The following is a 12143-nucleotide window of genomic DNA, read 5'->3' as shown; positions in this document are numbered from 1 at the left end:
GATGCCACGTGGCCATCCCACGTGTGCCAGTTCAGATTGAGAGCCGCCTGTGCGGAAGACTGTAGCTCTATTTTCCTCTCCGATCCTCCTCACTCACCTCCTGTTATGCCCGCTCCCTAGATACAAACTCTTCCTGACTTCATGATTTGGTGCACCCCTTTTCCTGCCAAGCTCCATCGCATTCCACTCCTCTCCGGCACCCCCGTCGGACTGTAACCCCACCCCCACCCGTCTATCCAACCGTCCAGCTCAGGTTTCCTTCTCCTGGTGGCAGCGGCCAGTCGATCCTGATTCCATTAACGGAGGCCTGGAAGACCCTTGCCTCTCGGTGATTGAGGATGGAGCCAGCAGCCGCCCCCCCGCAGCTTGGCTAATGGAGTGGAACTGTGAGTGCGGCTTCCTAATCAGATCAGCTCTCATTTCTACACTCTCAGGTGGCCCGTCCCGGCAGAGGAGGGTGAAAACCAATGCTGGTCCAGCCGGGAACGGAACAGGATGTACCTGAAGACTGGATTCCCGCGGCCAGCAGGCCCTGCCCATCAGAGCGGGTGGTAAACATCACCAAGAACAGGGAAAGCAATACAGCAGGGCTACAGAGAAGGCAGAGGACATGGTTTCCAAAGTCAGTTCCCTTTATTAAATGATCTTTTTTTCCACAGACCAGAAATACAAAATAAAAGTAGAAATAGGCCCCAGTTAGGAGCTACAGGCCTGAGCTCACATGACCCCTGTGGCAGCAACTTGAACAGGACAAGCAGCTATATCCCTCAGGTCCGGAAAGGAGGACAAGGTTTGAACCCAGCACTGCCCTGCCTCCCACCCAGTCTCGCCCCAAACTATGAAGAGCCATCCTTGTGAAGCAGCAGGGAGTAAGACACCCCGCTGTCCCAGTGAAGTGCATCCCCCCAGAGAGCTTGTTCCGATGGCAGAATCCAAAGGCTACATTTCGTATGAGAAACTGGTACAAAAACATGGGTGGGGAGGCCGGGGGGTGACAGGACAAGCCCAAGGAGAGAGAATTCTCCTCCTCTCTACTCATCGGATCCCGACGCAGAGTCTTCTGAGCTGGCGGGCGTGCTGGCTAGTTCCTCTTCTTCAGAGTCCTGAAAAACCAAATGTCTCTTTAGGGGAAAGGTAGAATCCCAGTTGCCCTCCTGGCACTGTTCAGTGGTGAAGGGCCCCAGTTCCCTATCCCCATCCCTAAACTCCAACACCAGCCTTCAGAACCCCAGAATTCCACCTATCCACTCCCTCCCAGTACTCTTATGGACCAGCCACAAACCTCAGCCCAGAAACATCTGCCACCTCCCACCCCAAACTCAGATGCCCCTCACCCTGCCGGGCCCCCCAGCCGCCAAACTCCTGCCGCACCTCACTCCGCCTTCTCTTCTTTTTGCTCTTGTTCTCTCCTGAAGAGCTCTCGTCACTGGACACAAACTCTTTGCTCTTGAAGCTCTCACTGAGCTGCCTTGATGACGACTTGGATGATGAGCCCTTAGAGGGTGTTGACTTCTTTTCCATCTTTACCTTTACTTTCTTCTTCTTCTTGGACTTGTCCCTACATTAGCAAGAGGGCAAAGGGGCTAGGCCTTCAGGTTCATCAAGGCCTTTAACGGGGCCTCTCTAGGTCCCAGCCATACTGCACTATAAACGTCAACAGCCAGCCCTGTCAGCCCCAAGGGCCCCAAGGAAAAGCAGAAGACGTAGGGGTCATAACCTGGACACAGGCAAAACTTATTTATACTTATCTGACATCTCTTGCTTTATCTTTAAAAATTAATTACATGAATGATATAATAATATGTATTTAAATATCCCATACCTTCATATAAAATTGACCCTCTAGGAAAATGGGCCATATGTATCCAGCACATTACCCATACTTGGGCAACTGCCCACCCAGATTTGAGAAGCACTGCCATACTGCAGTCAGAGGTATCTCTATTACCTTTAACACCCTAATTCTCAACTTGGACCTGCAAAAATATTTGCCAAAATAAGCAGTTACTGGGCCATTCTGTTCCCAACACTCACCTCTTAGAAGACTCACCCCTGCCCCCTTCATATTCTTTCATGGCTTTTTCATATTCCCTCCTGGCATCCTCAGCTTTGCGATCCCACTCCTGACACACACACACCATGGGAGGGGGGTAGAGAGAGAACAGAGAATGAGATCCCTTCCCTGAAGCAGGCAAAACCCATACAGAAAAGCTCTGCCAACAGCCCCTTGCCCCCTGTCTCAATTACAAGATTCACCACCCCTCATCTCTGCGGCTACTCACCTCTTTCTTCTCTTTGGACATTGCCTTCCAGATCTCGCCTGCCTTCTTGGAAAGATCAGTGATACTGATGCCGGGATGGTCTGACTTGATCTTCTCTCGGCTGGCATTGAGCCACAGCATGTAGGCAGACATGGGCCTCTTGGGGGCATTGGGGTCTTTGCCCTTCTTCACCTGCACAACCACCCAATGCCTTCAGCCACCTGTGTCCCACAGACCCCCACATTCTCCCAAGCAATTATGTGGATCACCTACCTGGGGACAAAATGGAGAAAGGACTAAACAGCATCAAACTGCACTGAGAGCTCCCTAAGGACAGGGACCATGAGAGCTCTGCACCCCAGTGCCCAGCTCATTAGGGGCCCCTTTCTTTGCTCTCCTGGAACAAAGCCTGTTTCCTATTCAGATATCCCAGAAGCTAACTATGTCAAGGACCAGAGAAGAACATTTCCAAGATACTCCTCGAGGCCGAAATCACTGGCTACAAAAAGCAATCCCAGGAGAACTAATCGAGAGGCCCCACTGGTGGTGACAGAAGTCAGACAATGGCCACCCAGCACCCTCCCATTCAGAAGAGAGGCCGCACCTCCATAGGCTTCTTGCGGCTCTTGCGATCCTTGGCCATCTTGGCCTTTTTAAGCTGTTTCCTTTTCTTCTCATCCCGGTCACTGTCACCTTCGTTACTGGAGGAGCTGGCAGAGGCGTTGCTGTCAAACCTGCCAAGGAGAGTGGGGCCGAGACTCAGGGAGGGAGGATGGACCCCCATGGCCCCAGGTCAGGAAGAAAATAAGTCCAAAGACACCTGCTGAGAAAGGAGAATAGGAGGACCACACAGCCTCCACCACCATCTCCAACTCTGCTTCCGCCCCTTCGCTGAGGTGGCTTCCACCGCCACCTCTCCAGACCCAGCCACAGCAATGGGCTCGCTGGTGACTCAATCAAAGGAAAGCGAATGGGCTTCAGCTGCTCTCCTTGGTCACGGCCTAACCCAGGTCCCACTCCATCCCCAAGCTCCTGAGGACAGGAATTCTGTCTCATCAACATGCCCCAAGTCCACTTCACCACTTCCTTTGAGTTACTCACCTTAATCTACCCTGTAGTCTTTCTAGTAAAGAGATAATTACTAGAAAAAGTGGGGGAAACCCGCTCTGGCCTAACCCAGTACATACCCATGTAATTAACAGTCCTATCTGATACACACAGAATGCCACAGAAGAGACAACCACGGATACCTGCATGGTGCTCAAGTTTTCAAGGCATTTTCATGAGCCTTTTCTCAATGACTCACTATGAACAAGCATGTGGCAAGCACAGGTAGTGGACTCCTGTAGACTTTCTTTTCTATTTCTCCCCAATATTCATTCCAATTCTTCTGGATTAAGAGTCTCCATTTTCTGTTGGGAACCACTGTGTCACCATTCAGGAAAGGCTCACCCATCCGCAGGCACTTAGGGTGGGTGCATGGCCTAGTTCTGGCCCATCAGAGCACATGCTCATAACTCAGGTTCAGAAGGGCCACGTAACCACCTGCTCACTGCTGCCTGAGAGCAGAGGTACTCCTGGTGTTAAACCAGTTGGACTAAGCCTCTGAGGCTTCTGAGGGTCGCTTGGCACTGCATGGGGCAAACAAACCTACTAAAATAAGCAAATCAGCCCTGGCTGGTTTGGCTCACTGGATAGAGCATTGGCCTGCAGGCTGAAGGGTCCCGGGTTCAATTCCGGTCAAGGGCACATGCCCGGGTTGTGGGCTCAATCCCCAGTAAAGGTCATGCAGGAGGCAGCTGATCAATGATTCTTTCTCATCATTGATGTTTCTCTCTCTCCCTCTCCCTTCCTCTCTGAAATCAATAAAAATATGGAAATCAGAAGGAATAGAAACACATTCTCCATGGCTTCCGAGCACTTTGATCCAGGTGCCTGAAGCCAATCTTATCCCTTGGCCTCTCCAATTACAAGAACTCACAAAATTCCCTTTTATGCTATAGTCGGTTTGTGATATATTTCTGACACTGGCAATCAAAAGTCTTGATCAATATGGGGGCACTACTGCCGTTTCACAGATGGAAAAGCTGAGATTCAATGACCTAAGGACTCCGAGCTGGTAAGTGGGAACACTGGCTGAATCTCAGCCCAGCCTCTCCCACTACCCTTTTCTGGATTCACAACGTGCCTTGGACTGACACTTGATGATTTTATTTTCTTTCTTTTTTTTTTTTTAATATATTTTTATTGATTTCAGAGAGGAAGGGAGAGGGAGAGAGAGAAACATCAATGAGAAGAGAGAATCATTGATCGGTTGCCTTCTGCATGCCCCCTACTGGTGATCAAGCCCGCAACCTGGACATATGCCCCTGACCGGAATTGAACCCAGGACCTTTCAGTCCGCAGGCCAACGCTCTATCCACTGGGCCAAACCAGTTAGGGTTATACACCTGACGATTTTCAAAGCATCATCTCCACCTATCACCTCACTGAAGGTCATTTTCTACCCTGGATCAGTAGCTTACGCTGGGGACGCAAGAAATGGCCAGATATTCCATTAAGCTTCCCTTTAAGCTCACAAGCCACGCCCATGGGGTGGACCCAAAACTCACTCCTCTGCCACGTCCTCCTCCTCTTCACCCGGGTTGAAAGACTCATCTGAAAAGGAACACAGGATTCATCAGTTCTGCCCATGGAAATCCCCTCCCCTGGCCCAGACTCCTGGCTCTGGCTGGAAGAGTCCAGCAGCCCCGGGCCCCAGCGCTGCCGGAGCCAGCCCACCGGTTTCGTCTCCCGAGCCATCGCTGCTGTCGTTGGCATTCTCTTCCCGGATCTTGCCCTCCTCCTTCATCCGCTCCAAGTAGGCGTCGTGCTGATCTTCATCAGAGTCAGCATAGTCGTCGTAGCTTGGGTTCATGCCCTAGGCAGGGAAGAGATGGGAGGAAGGGCCACTCGCCCAGGTGCCAGGACCCCGGCACTCTCAAAAGCACGCCCCCATGCCCGTAAGATCAGAGCAACAGCCCCCGGCTGGGGCTGAACTGTCCACACACAGCCAGCGTGCGGGGCCGACGCCCCGAAAACGTCCTGCCAACTGGGTTAGCCCAAGCTCCTCCCTCTCCCAGCCCCGCTGGGGGCTCCTGGGGGCGGCAGAGACTGAGCTAAGGTCATGCGAGGAAACCTGCATCAGGAGGGGAAGGGTCACACGCACCTCTTTCTTCTATAAGGGTAAGAAGAGAAGGAAGAGTGAAAAAAAGCCGGAAGAGTCCCTGCCCTTCCCCCCACCACAGAAAGAACGGGAGGGGCTCAGCCTTTCCACACACAGCGGTACCTCTTTCAATCCTCGGTTTTTGATGTTGAGTTTTTTTGCATTGACAAAATCAAACAGCTTCCCATACTCCTCCCTGTGGGGGGAGACGCAGTTACCGGACAGGCAGGGCCAACGAGAGGAGGACAACCATGGACCAGGACAGACGATGGGGCCTGGAGCTCTTGACCATGTTATCCAACCCAACAGCTCAGAGACATTCGGAGGACAGCAGGAAAGAGTCTGACACTAGTCTTAAAAGAGGAACCCGTACAGCTCTCAAGAGTTCTGAGAAAGAAAAGGTGGGGAGGGGTGCACCGAGTAGGGGGAGGATGCGAGGGGAGGGGATGTCATCTTCTGACCGGATTGTATTTCACACTTCACCGTTGTTATGAGGATTAAGTGTGAAACAGCGAGCACTCGATAAACATTAGCTGCTGTGTTCTGGGCACCGAGCTTATTCCAGGAAAGGGAAAGATAGCATTTCCATCATGGGGGGAGTGGAGGAGGAGAGGGCTAGTATTGAACAAGAGCTTTAGTAATATGGAAAACAATATTGTTAAGGACAGAAAAAAAAAACAAAACACAATGCAGAGGCTTCCAAAGGCTGAGCACTTCAAAGAGAAGAACCAAATCCCAAGGAAGCAAAAGAAAAATTCTGCTCAAGGCAAGAAGTCATGGACGAGTCACAGGCCAGGGGGGTCCCAGGCCTCCCAGTCAAGACTAGGTAAGGACCAGGATACCCAGGAAGGGACTGGCAGAGGCTCTCACCTCTCAATGCTACTGAAGGTATACTGAGTGCCCTGCTTGGTCTCAATTTCAAAGTCAAAGGACCGTGTGGTGGTGGTGCCACGGGCAAAGTTGACGAAGGAGATCTCATCAAAGCGGATGTGCACGGGTGGCTTGTGGACGTAGATGAAGCCCCGCTCCAGCGGGTACAGCAGTCCTGAGCTCGCCTTGTAGGAGCAGGTGATGCACTGGGCCCCGGAGTGCCTGGTGGAGGGCACAGGGAGCCCAGTCAGCGCCTGAGGCAGCAGGTGGCACAGAGCCACAGAGAACATCTCTCGGGAGTATATCTGCTCAGGCCCTCAAGTGAGTGAACCTCACTAAGCTGCTCTAATGAAGGTGACTGACACCATCAAGATACAACCCAACCAGGCCTCTGAGAAGCCGTGCTCCCATCCCAGGGGGGGCTTACCCAGGAGACATGGCACAGCCCATCCCCGCAGCCCAGGACCCGGGCCTGCACGCTCACCCTTGGAAGTTGCCCGGAACTGTGATCTTGCGGTTCACCAGCGCCTTCATGACCCGGCTGACCATCTCATAGAGGGATCCCGACATGTTCTTGGTGAGCCGCCCCTCAAAGCGCTTCTCGACCTCTTCCCTGCAAACAGGGGAAGATGAGATCACCAGCACAACTGCCTCGGTGTGCACACCGACCTCCTGCAGGCAGGGGCAGGCATGAGGGAGCACTCACTCATTCATGTTGAGAGTCAAGGAGATGTCCTCATCCTTGGAGAAGAGGAGGATCAGGAAGTGGTAACGGGTCTGGCCTTGCTTGATGGGGGGATCCAGGCTGATCTGGTAAGGAAGAGCCAACAAGGTTTAGCACCAGTCGAGGCCCCACGAGAACTCGCTGATTAACTAAACCCCAGTGAAATCCGCCTGCCAGGCTCGGGAGAACCCAGGCCAACCCACTCCGTGACTTCTGCTCACCACAAAGAACATCTGGCGCTGGTCCTTGTGGGGTAGCAAAAAGAGGCGCAGCACCGTGGTGTAGGGGATCTTGTAGTCGAAGGTCTTGCCGTGCAGATGCAGAAAGGTGGGGTAGATCCTGATGTCGTACCGTCCTCGGGGAGTCAGGCACTGCAGCTCCCGGAAGATACAGATGGCGTCTCCAGTGGCCTGGATCACATCCGCCTTAGACAGCACGTTCTGGGCAAAGGCCTGCGAAAGCACACACTGGTAATGGAGCAGCAGGACCTGTTCCCAGGCCAGCCAGGCCCGCTTGGCACCATCTGCCCCCAAAGTGACAGGGGAGGCCTCACCTCAACAGGGTCCACGCCATCCTCTTGGGTGGGAGGCACGTAGAAGCGCACCTCCATGAGCGAGACCTCTGCATCGTCGTTCTGGTGGAACTCCAGTGTCACCTCGTTCTTGCCTGTGGTGCACTGGGACACGTTGCTGAGGGGTATCTCGAAGACCGGCTGGTCGCCAATGTCAAAGGAAAGCAGCTGCCCTGTGGGGAAAGGGCGATCAAGCCACAGCTCCTCCCCTCGAGTCTACCTAAACCACGTTCCCACCAGACACAAGTTCCCTGGGGACAGGGCTACCCTGTTCACACTGCACCCACAAGACCAGGCACGGTGGTCCTTGATAAATACAAGATGAATTACAAACTGAGAGGAAATCAGAGACAGTGACAGAAAGAGTGAAACAAATTAAAGGCTGCCACCCTTCATCCTACCTTCTCCCCAAACCTCAACCTGGCCCAGGACTCACCACCAAACTTCACCGTTCCCCAGTTCCAGCCCTTCACACATAGGTCCTTCTCCATTAGCTCAAGGCGATAGTGAGTTTTGAAGAAATCAGCGAGTTTCTCAAACTCCTGTGGGTGGAGCGGAGAGAACAATCCCAGTAACACTGATGGTTTTAACGCAAGCTTGAACATTCTGCAATTATCTATTTCTGAGAAATTGCCCCAATATACCTTTTATCAGAACTCCATGCTGATTTAGAATCTCAGCTATAAAACACTGTAAGAGGTTGTTTCTGGGGACTGGATCTCTGGGAGGGGAAGAGTAGAGTAAGGAACTGACCGCTCGTGGTTATGGGCCTCACAGTGCTATCTTGGTGCAGATATTGCTTTAATGAAAGTGAACATTAGAAGGAAGTGGACATTAAAATGAAGTAAAGTCTTCAACTCAGGCAGTTCAACGTGGAAAAACAAAACCTGAACTAACGCATCAAACTATGACTCTGCACCTGAATAAAGGCAACAGCAGAAACCAAAAATAAAAAAAAAAACGGCAGAAAATCTTCTGGAAGTCAAGGCATAACGACACTCCAGACTCTGACACCCAAAGCTGAACACTCATTGCCTGGTGGCCTCAATCAATGGCCCTGCTCGACGGAGCTCAAACCAGCAACTGCGTGGTGACCACAGGAAGGAGACCCAACTCTCTCTAGAAGATTCAAATGAAACCAGATGGCACCATGAAAGGGGGTTTACGGCAAGAGGACACCTCACCGATTCTCGGAAGCCGTCATACTTGTAGACGTGGCCGTTCTTTGTGAGCAGTTTAAGTCCATGGCCCAGAGCCACACGGCGCCAGATGCCTTCCGTCAACTCCCCAGCCTGGATGTTGTCCACTTTGCCCGTCTTACTGTTCTTGAAGATGATGCCCTGGCGGCTCAACCTCAGCCGCCCATCGTTCTGTTGGAAAAAGGGGTCCGAATGCATCATTCTAGGCCGGCCAGGTATCGATCCAGAAGCAACAGCTGAAGTGCTGGGGGCCAGCACAAAAGGGACAAGTAGCCAGGAAGCCCGGATCCTAATCCTGGCTCTGGCCAGAACCCGTGCAGGTCCTCTGTTTCGGGATTCTGGATTGAACAGCAGGCGCGGTCCCTTCAAACTCTGAGACCCTGTAACTCTCGTACTTTCTCACTGTCGCCTTTTGTTGGGGCAACACCAAGTACATGACACTCTGACTCCTTTTCCAAAGTAGCAACACGATCCAAGCAAGCTCTTGTGGATGGACGGAAAGTCCCGCTTCCCCACCTCCATCAAAAGCGCAAGCCCTTCTTACCATGGAGCCTTTCACCTCCTGGTAGATGTCGTTGAACTCCAGTGTTTCTGCCATGCTAACTGCCCCTTTCCGCCTCAACCGGGAGCTGGGCCCCGAATCCTGGATGGGTGTGCAGATACTCCCTCAGCAGGTTGGAAATCTGAATTCAAGAGGGAGACACCTGAGCATGAAAGACAACACCTCACTCTGCCCACGGATGGGGCCAGGTGGCAGCCCATGGCTGTGCCTGCGAGCCTTCAGGTGGGCTCCGCAGACCTCGAGGGGCCAGACCCAGCCCCGACCAGAGAACTGGGCCTGGCGTAGCGCTTACACCCCAACCAGACACAGGCTCTGGGCGCTCCACCGGGCGCCATGGCAACGAGCAGCCCATAGTACCCCCGGGCCAGCCCGGGGCCCGCACTTCGCCCGCGCCCTAACCCAGCTCAGGGTGCAGGGGTCCCCTCCCAGCAACTGCATGCGCTCCCACCGCGTCGCGGCCCCAGCCCCGGGTCCCCCCCGCCCCATAAAGTGGATTCGCCCGCTGCCCGCGGATTCGAACGCGGAACGGCCCATCTGGAGTGTTCCGCGGGGGAGCAGGACTCGACCCTCCCTGGGGCACGGGGACGGCGACCACCCACCTCCTCTAGCAGCAGCCTCGCGACGGCCCCGGTGCGGGCGGTGGGCGCGCTGAGGGACGCGGGGGAGGGGGCGGGGGCACGGGGTGACGGGGGGGTACACCGGGGAAGCTTTTCCCGCGTGCGCCGCCCAGCGTCCCGCCACCGGAAGCTGTCTCGAACCATAGAGAGGACGAGCTGGCTAGAGAGGCGCGAGCCCGGCCGGCCAGCGAGGCGGTCACCTAGAGCGTCGGCGGGCCTGGAGGACCTGAGCGCAGCCGGGCGGCGAGGAAGTCCCAACTGCGTGGCGTCGGACTAGGAAATGGGAACGCGTAAGGCTCTTTAAAAACTACAGGCACTGCTTCAGCGAAGGACCAGCTTCCTAAAGAGAAAAAGTGTAGTTTTCCTTTAGCGGGCTTTCCACAGATGCGTGTGTTAGGTGGACGTTGACCCTCTCTTCTGCACAATCGTGATTTTTGTGGAGTGGAAGGAAGTCTGTGGGCCAACAAGAAAAATACTTTGGCTTGTGGAGAGAAATGACGCCTCCCACCGGCGGCGAAGAGAACGCGGGTGTTGGTGTCGCCGTGACGGCCCTGCCCTCCCCGGGATCACATGGGGTTGGATCCTTTTGGAGATGAGTTCACTGTCCGCGCCCAAAAGCCTCACTTCTCTAACCACAATGTATGGATCGCCCGGAAGAGGCTGGTGTCAAGTTCAAGTGCTGGCGTCAGAGGTACCTTGGAGCCAAAACTGATGTGAAACCGCATCAGCCTGGGAGTGCCGGAGCCATGCCCCCCCGCCCCCCTGTAGTCCTAGGATGCATCTTGGAAATCAAAGCGGGCCAGACTTGGAAGGCACGTCTGACTTGGTCTGCTCCAACCTCCTTTTGCAGGTGGGAAGGCTGAGGCCCGAAGAGGAGCCGACCAGGGTCTCAGGGAGTTGGGAGCAAAGCCAGAGCCTAGAACCCAAACCCAGTCCAGTTCTCTTCTGTCATAAGCACATGACTGTACATCCGGAATGATTGGTAATGTGTCCGCATGAAGACAGGGGACAGAATATTCAAACTCAAGATGTCTCTGACAATCCGTCTTAAAGCAGTTAGACCAGCTTGGTGGCTCAATCCCAGGGTGCGAGACCGAGGGTATGCACCATTGCTCCCTGAACTCAGGCTTTGCCCTCTGGGGAATGGCCTTTGCAGCACTAGCAACGTTGTTCAACTGGATTCCATAAATCCATACTGAGCCCTAGCTGGTTTGGCTTGGTGGGTAGAGTGTCGGCCTGCGGACTGAAGGGTCCCAGGTTGGATTCCAGTCAAGGGCACATGCCCGGATTGCAGGCTCCATCCTCAGTAGGGGGCGTGCAGGAGGCAGCCGATCAATGATTCTTTCTCATCACTGATGTTTCTCTCTCTCTCTCTCTCTCTCTCTCTCTCTCTCTCTCTCTCCCCTTTCCTCTCTAAAAACAATAAAAATATATTTTTAAAAAATTTCATCATGTATGTTTCTATCTGTCCCTTCCTCTCTGAAATCAATAAAAATATATTTATAAATAAATGAATACATATTGAGCGCCAACAGAGTTCTAAGATTTAAGGAAACTAGTGAACAAGATGGAAACTGCACCAGCCTTCCAGGAGCATACAATCTAACAAATGATTCAGATAAGTAAACTGACAATAAAACAAAAACATAAAAACAATAACAACAAAAAAACACTTGATAATGCTATTCTACAGGTAGAGCTTCAGCCACTGCCAACTTGAGTTAGAAACGTGAACTGCGATTCCTTACTCCCTCCGGGGAGAACAAGAGAGCTGTTTGAGACCCCTCCCCTGACCCATTCTATTAGAGGCAACTATGGAAGGGGGGGTGGGGGGGCGGGGTCTGGCTGCAGAACTGAGTGGCTTAGGAAGACTGGAGTGAAGGGAGTGCTCCTAGAGGGCGGCTATTAGGTGGCTGGGGGATGGGTCATTGTGAGGGGCTTTCAGGAGAGCATAAAGCAGCTGGTGAGCTGGGCTGAGGATGCAGCATAGAGAACGGAACAGAAACGGTAGCCAGAGTGCAGATAAAGCATGAGTCCCAGAGGGCCCTCTCCAGCTGGATCGCAGGCAATCAGGAGCCAGGGATTGGAGACCCCACCCCTGCTGTGACATCACAGGGGAGTGGGGTGGAGACGA

At 53.4% G+C, this 12143-nt stretch overlaps 1 protein-coding gene across 1 annotated transcript; it reads right to left on the bottom strand.

The window, feature by feature from the left end:
- Positions 1-614: 614 nt before the first annotated feature.
- SSRP1 (structure specific recognition protein 1) lies at positions 615-10140 on the bottom strand. The gene is made up of 17 exons (XM_059709363.1): positions 9992-10140; positions 9375-9513; positions 8816-9001; positions 8068-8173; positions 7614-7804; positions 7282-7512; positions 7043-7146; positions 6821-6949; positions 6337-6558; positions 5590-5662; positions 5043-5181; positions 4874-4919; positions 2866-2995; positions 2283-2453; positions 2035-2123; positions 1372-1558; positions 615-1103 (listed from the first exon to the last, which is right to left on the bottom strand). Exons 2-17 carry the CDS (start codon positions 9426-9428, stop codon positions 1032-1034), a joined length of 2130 nt encoding a protein of 709 aa, XP_059565346.1. The 5' UTR covers positions 9429-9513; positions 9992-10140; the 3' UTR covers positions 615-1031.
- Positions 10141-12143: the final 2003 nt, after the last annotated feature.

This window comes from Myotis daubentonii, chromosome 9 (assembly GCF_963259705.1).
Source record: "Myotis daubentonii chromosome 9, mMyoDau2.1, whole genome shotgun sequence".
Lineage (NCBI taxonomy): Eukaryota > Metazoa > Chordata > Mammalia > Chiroptera > Vespertilionidae > Myotis > Myotis daubentonii.
Note: the sequence above shows the minus strand (reverse complement) of the source record. Positions and strands in the feature narration are given on the sequence as shown.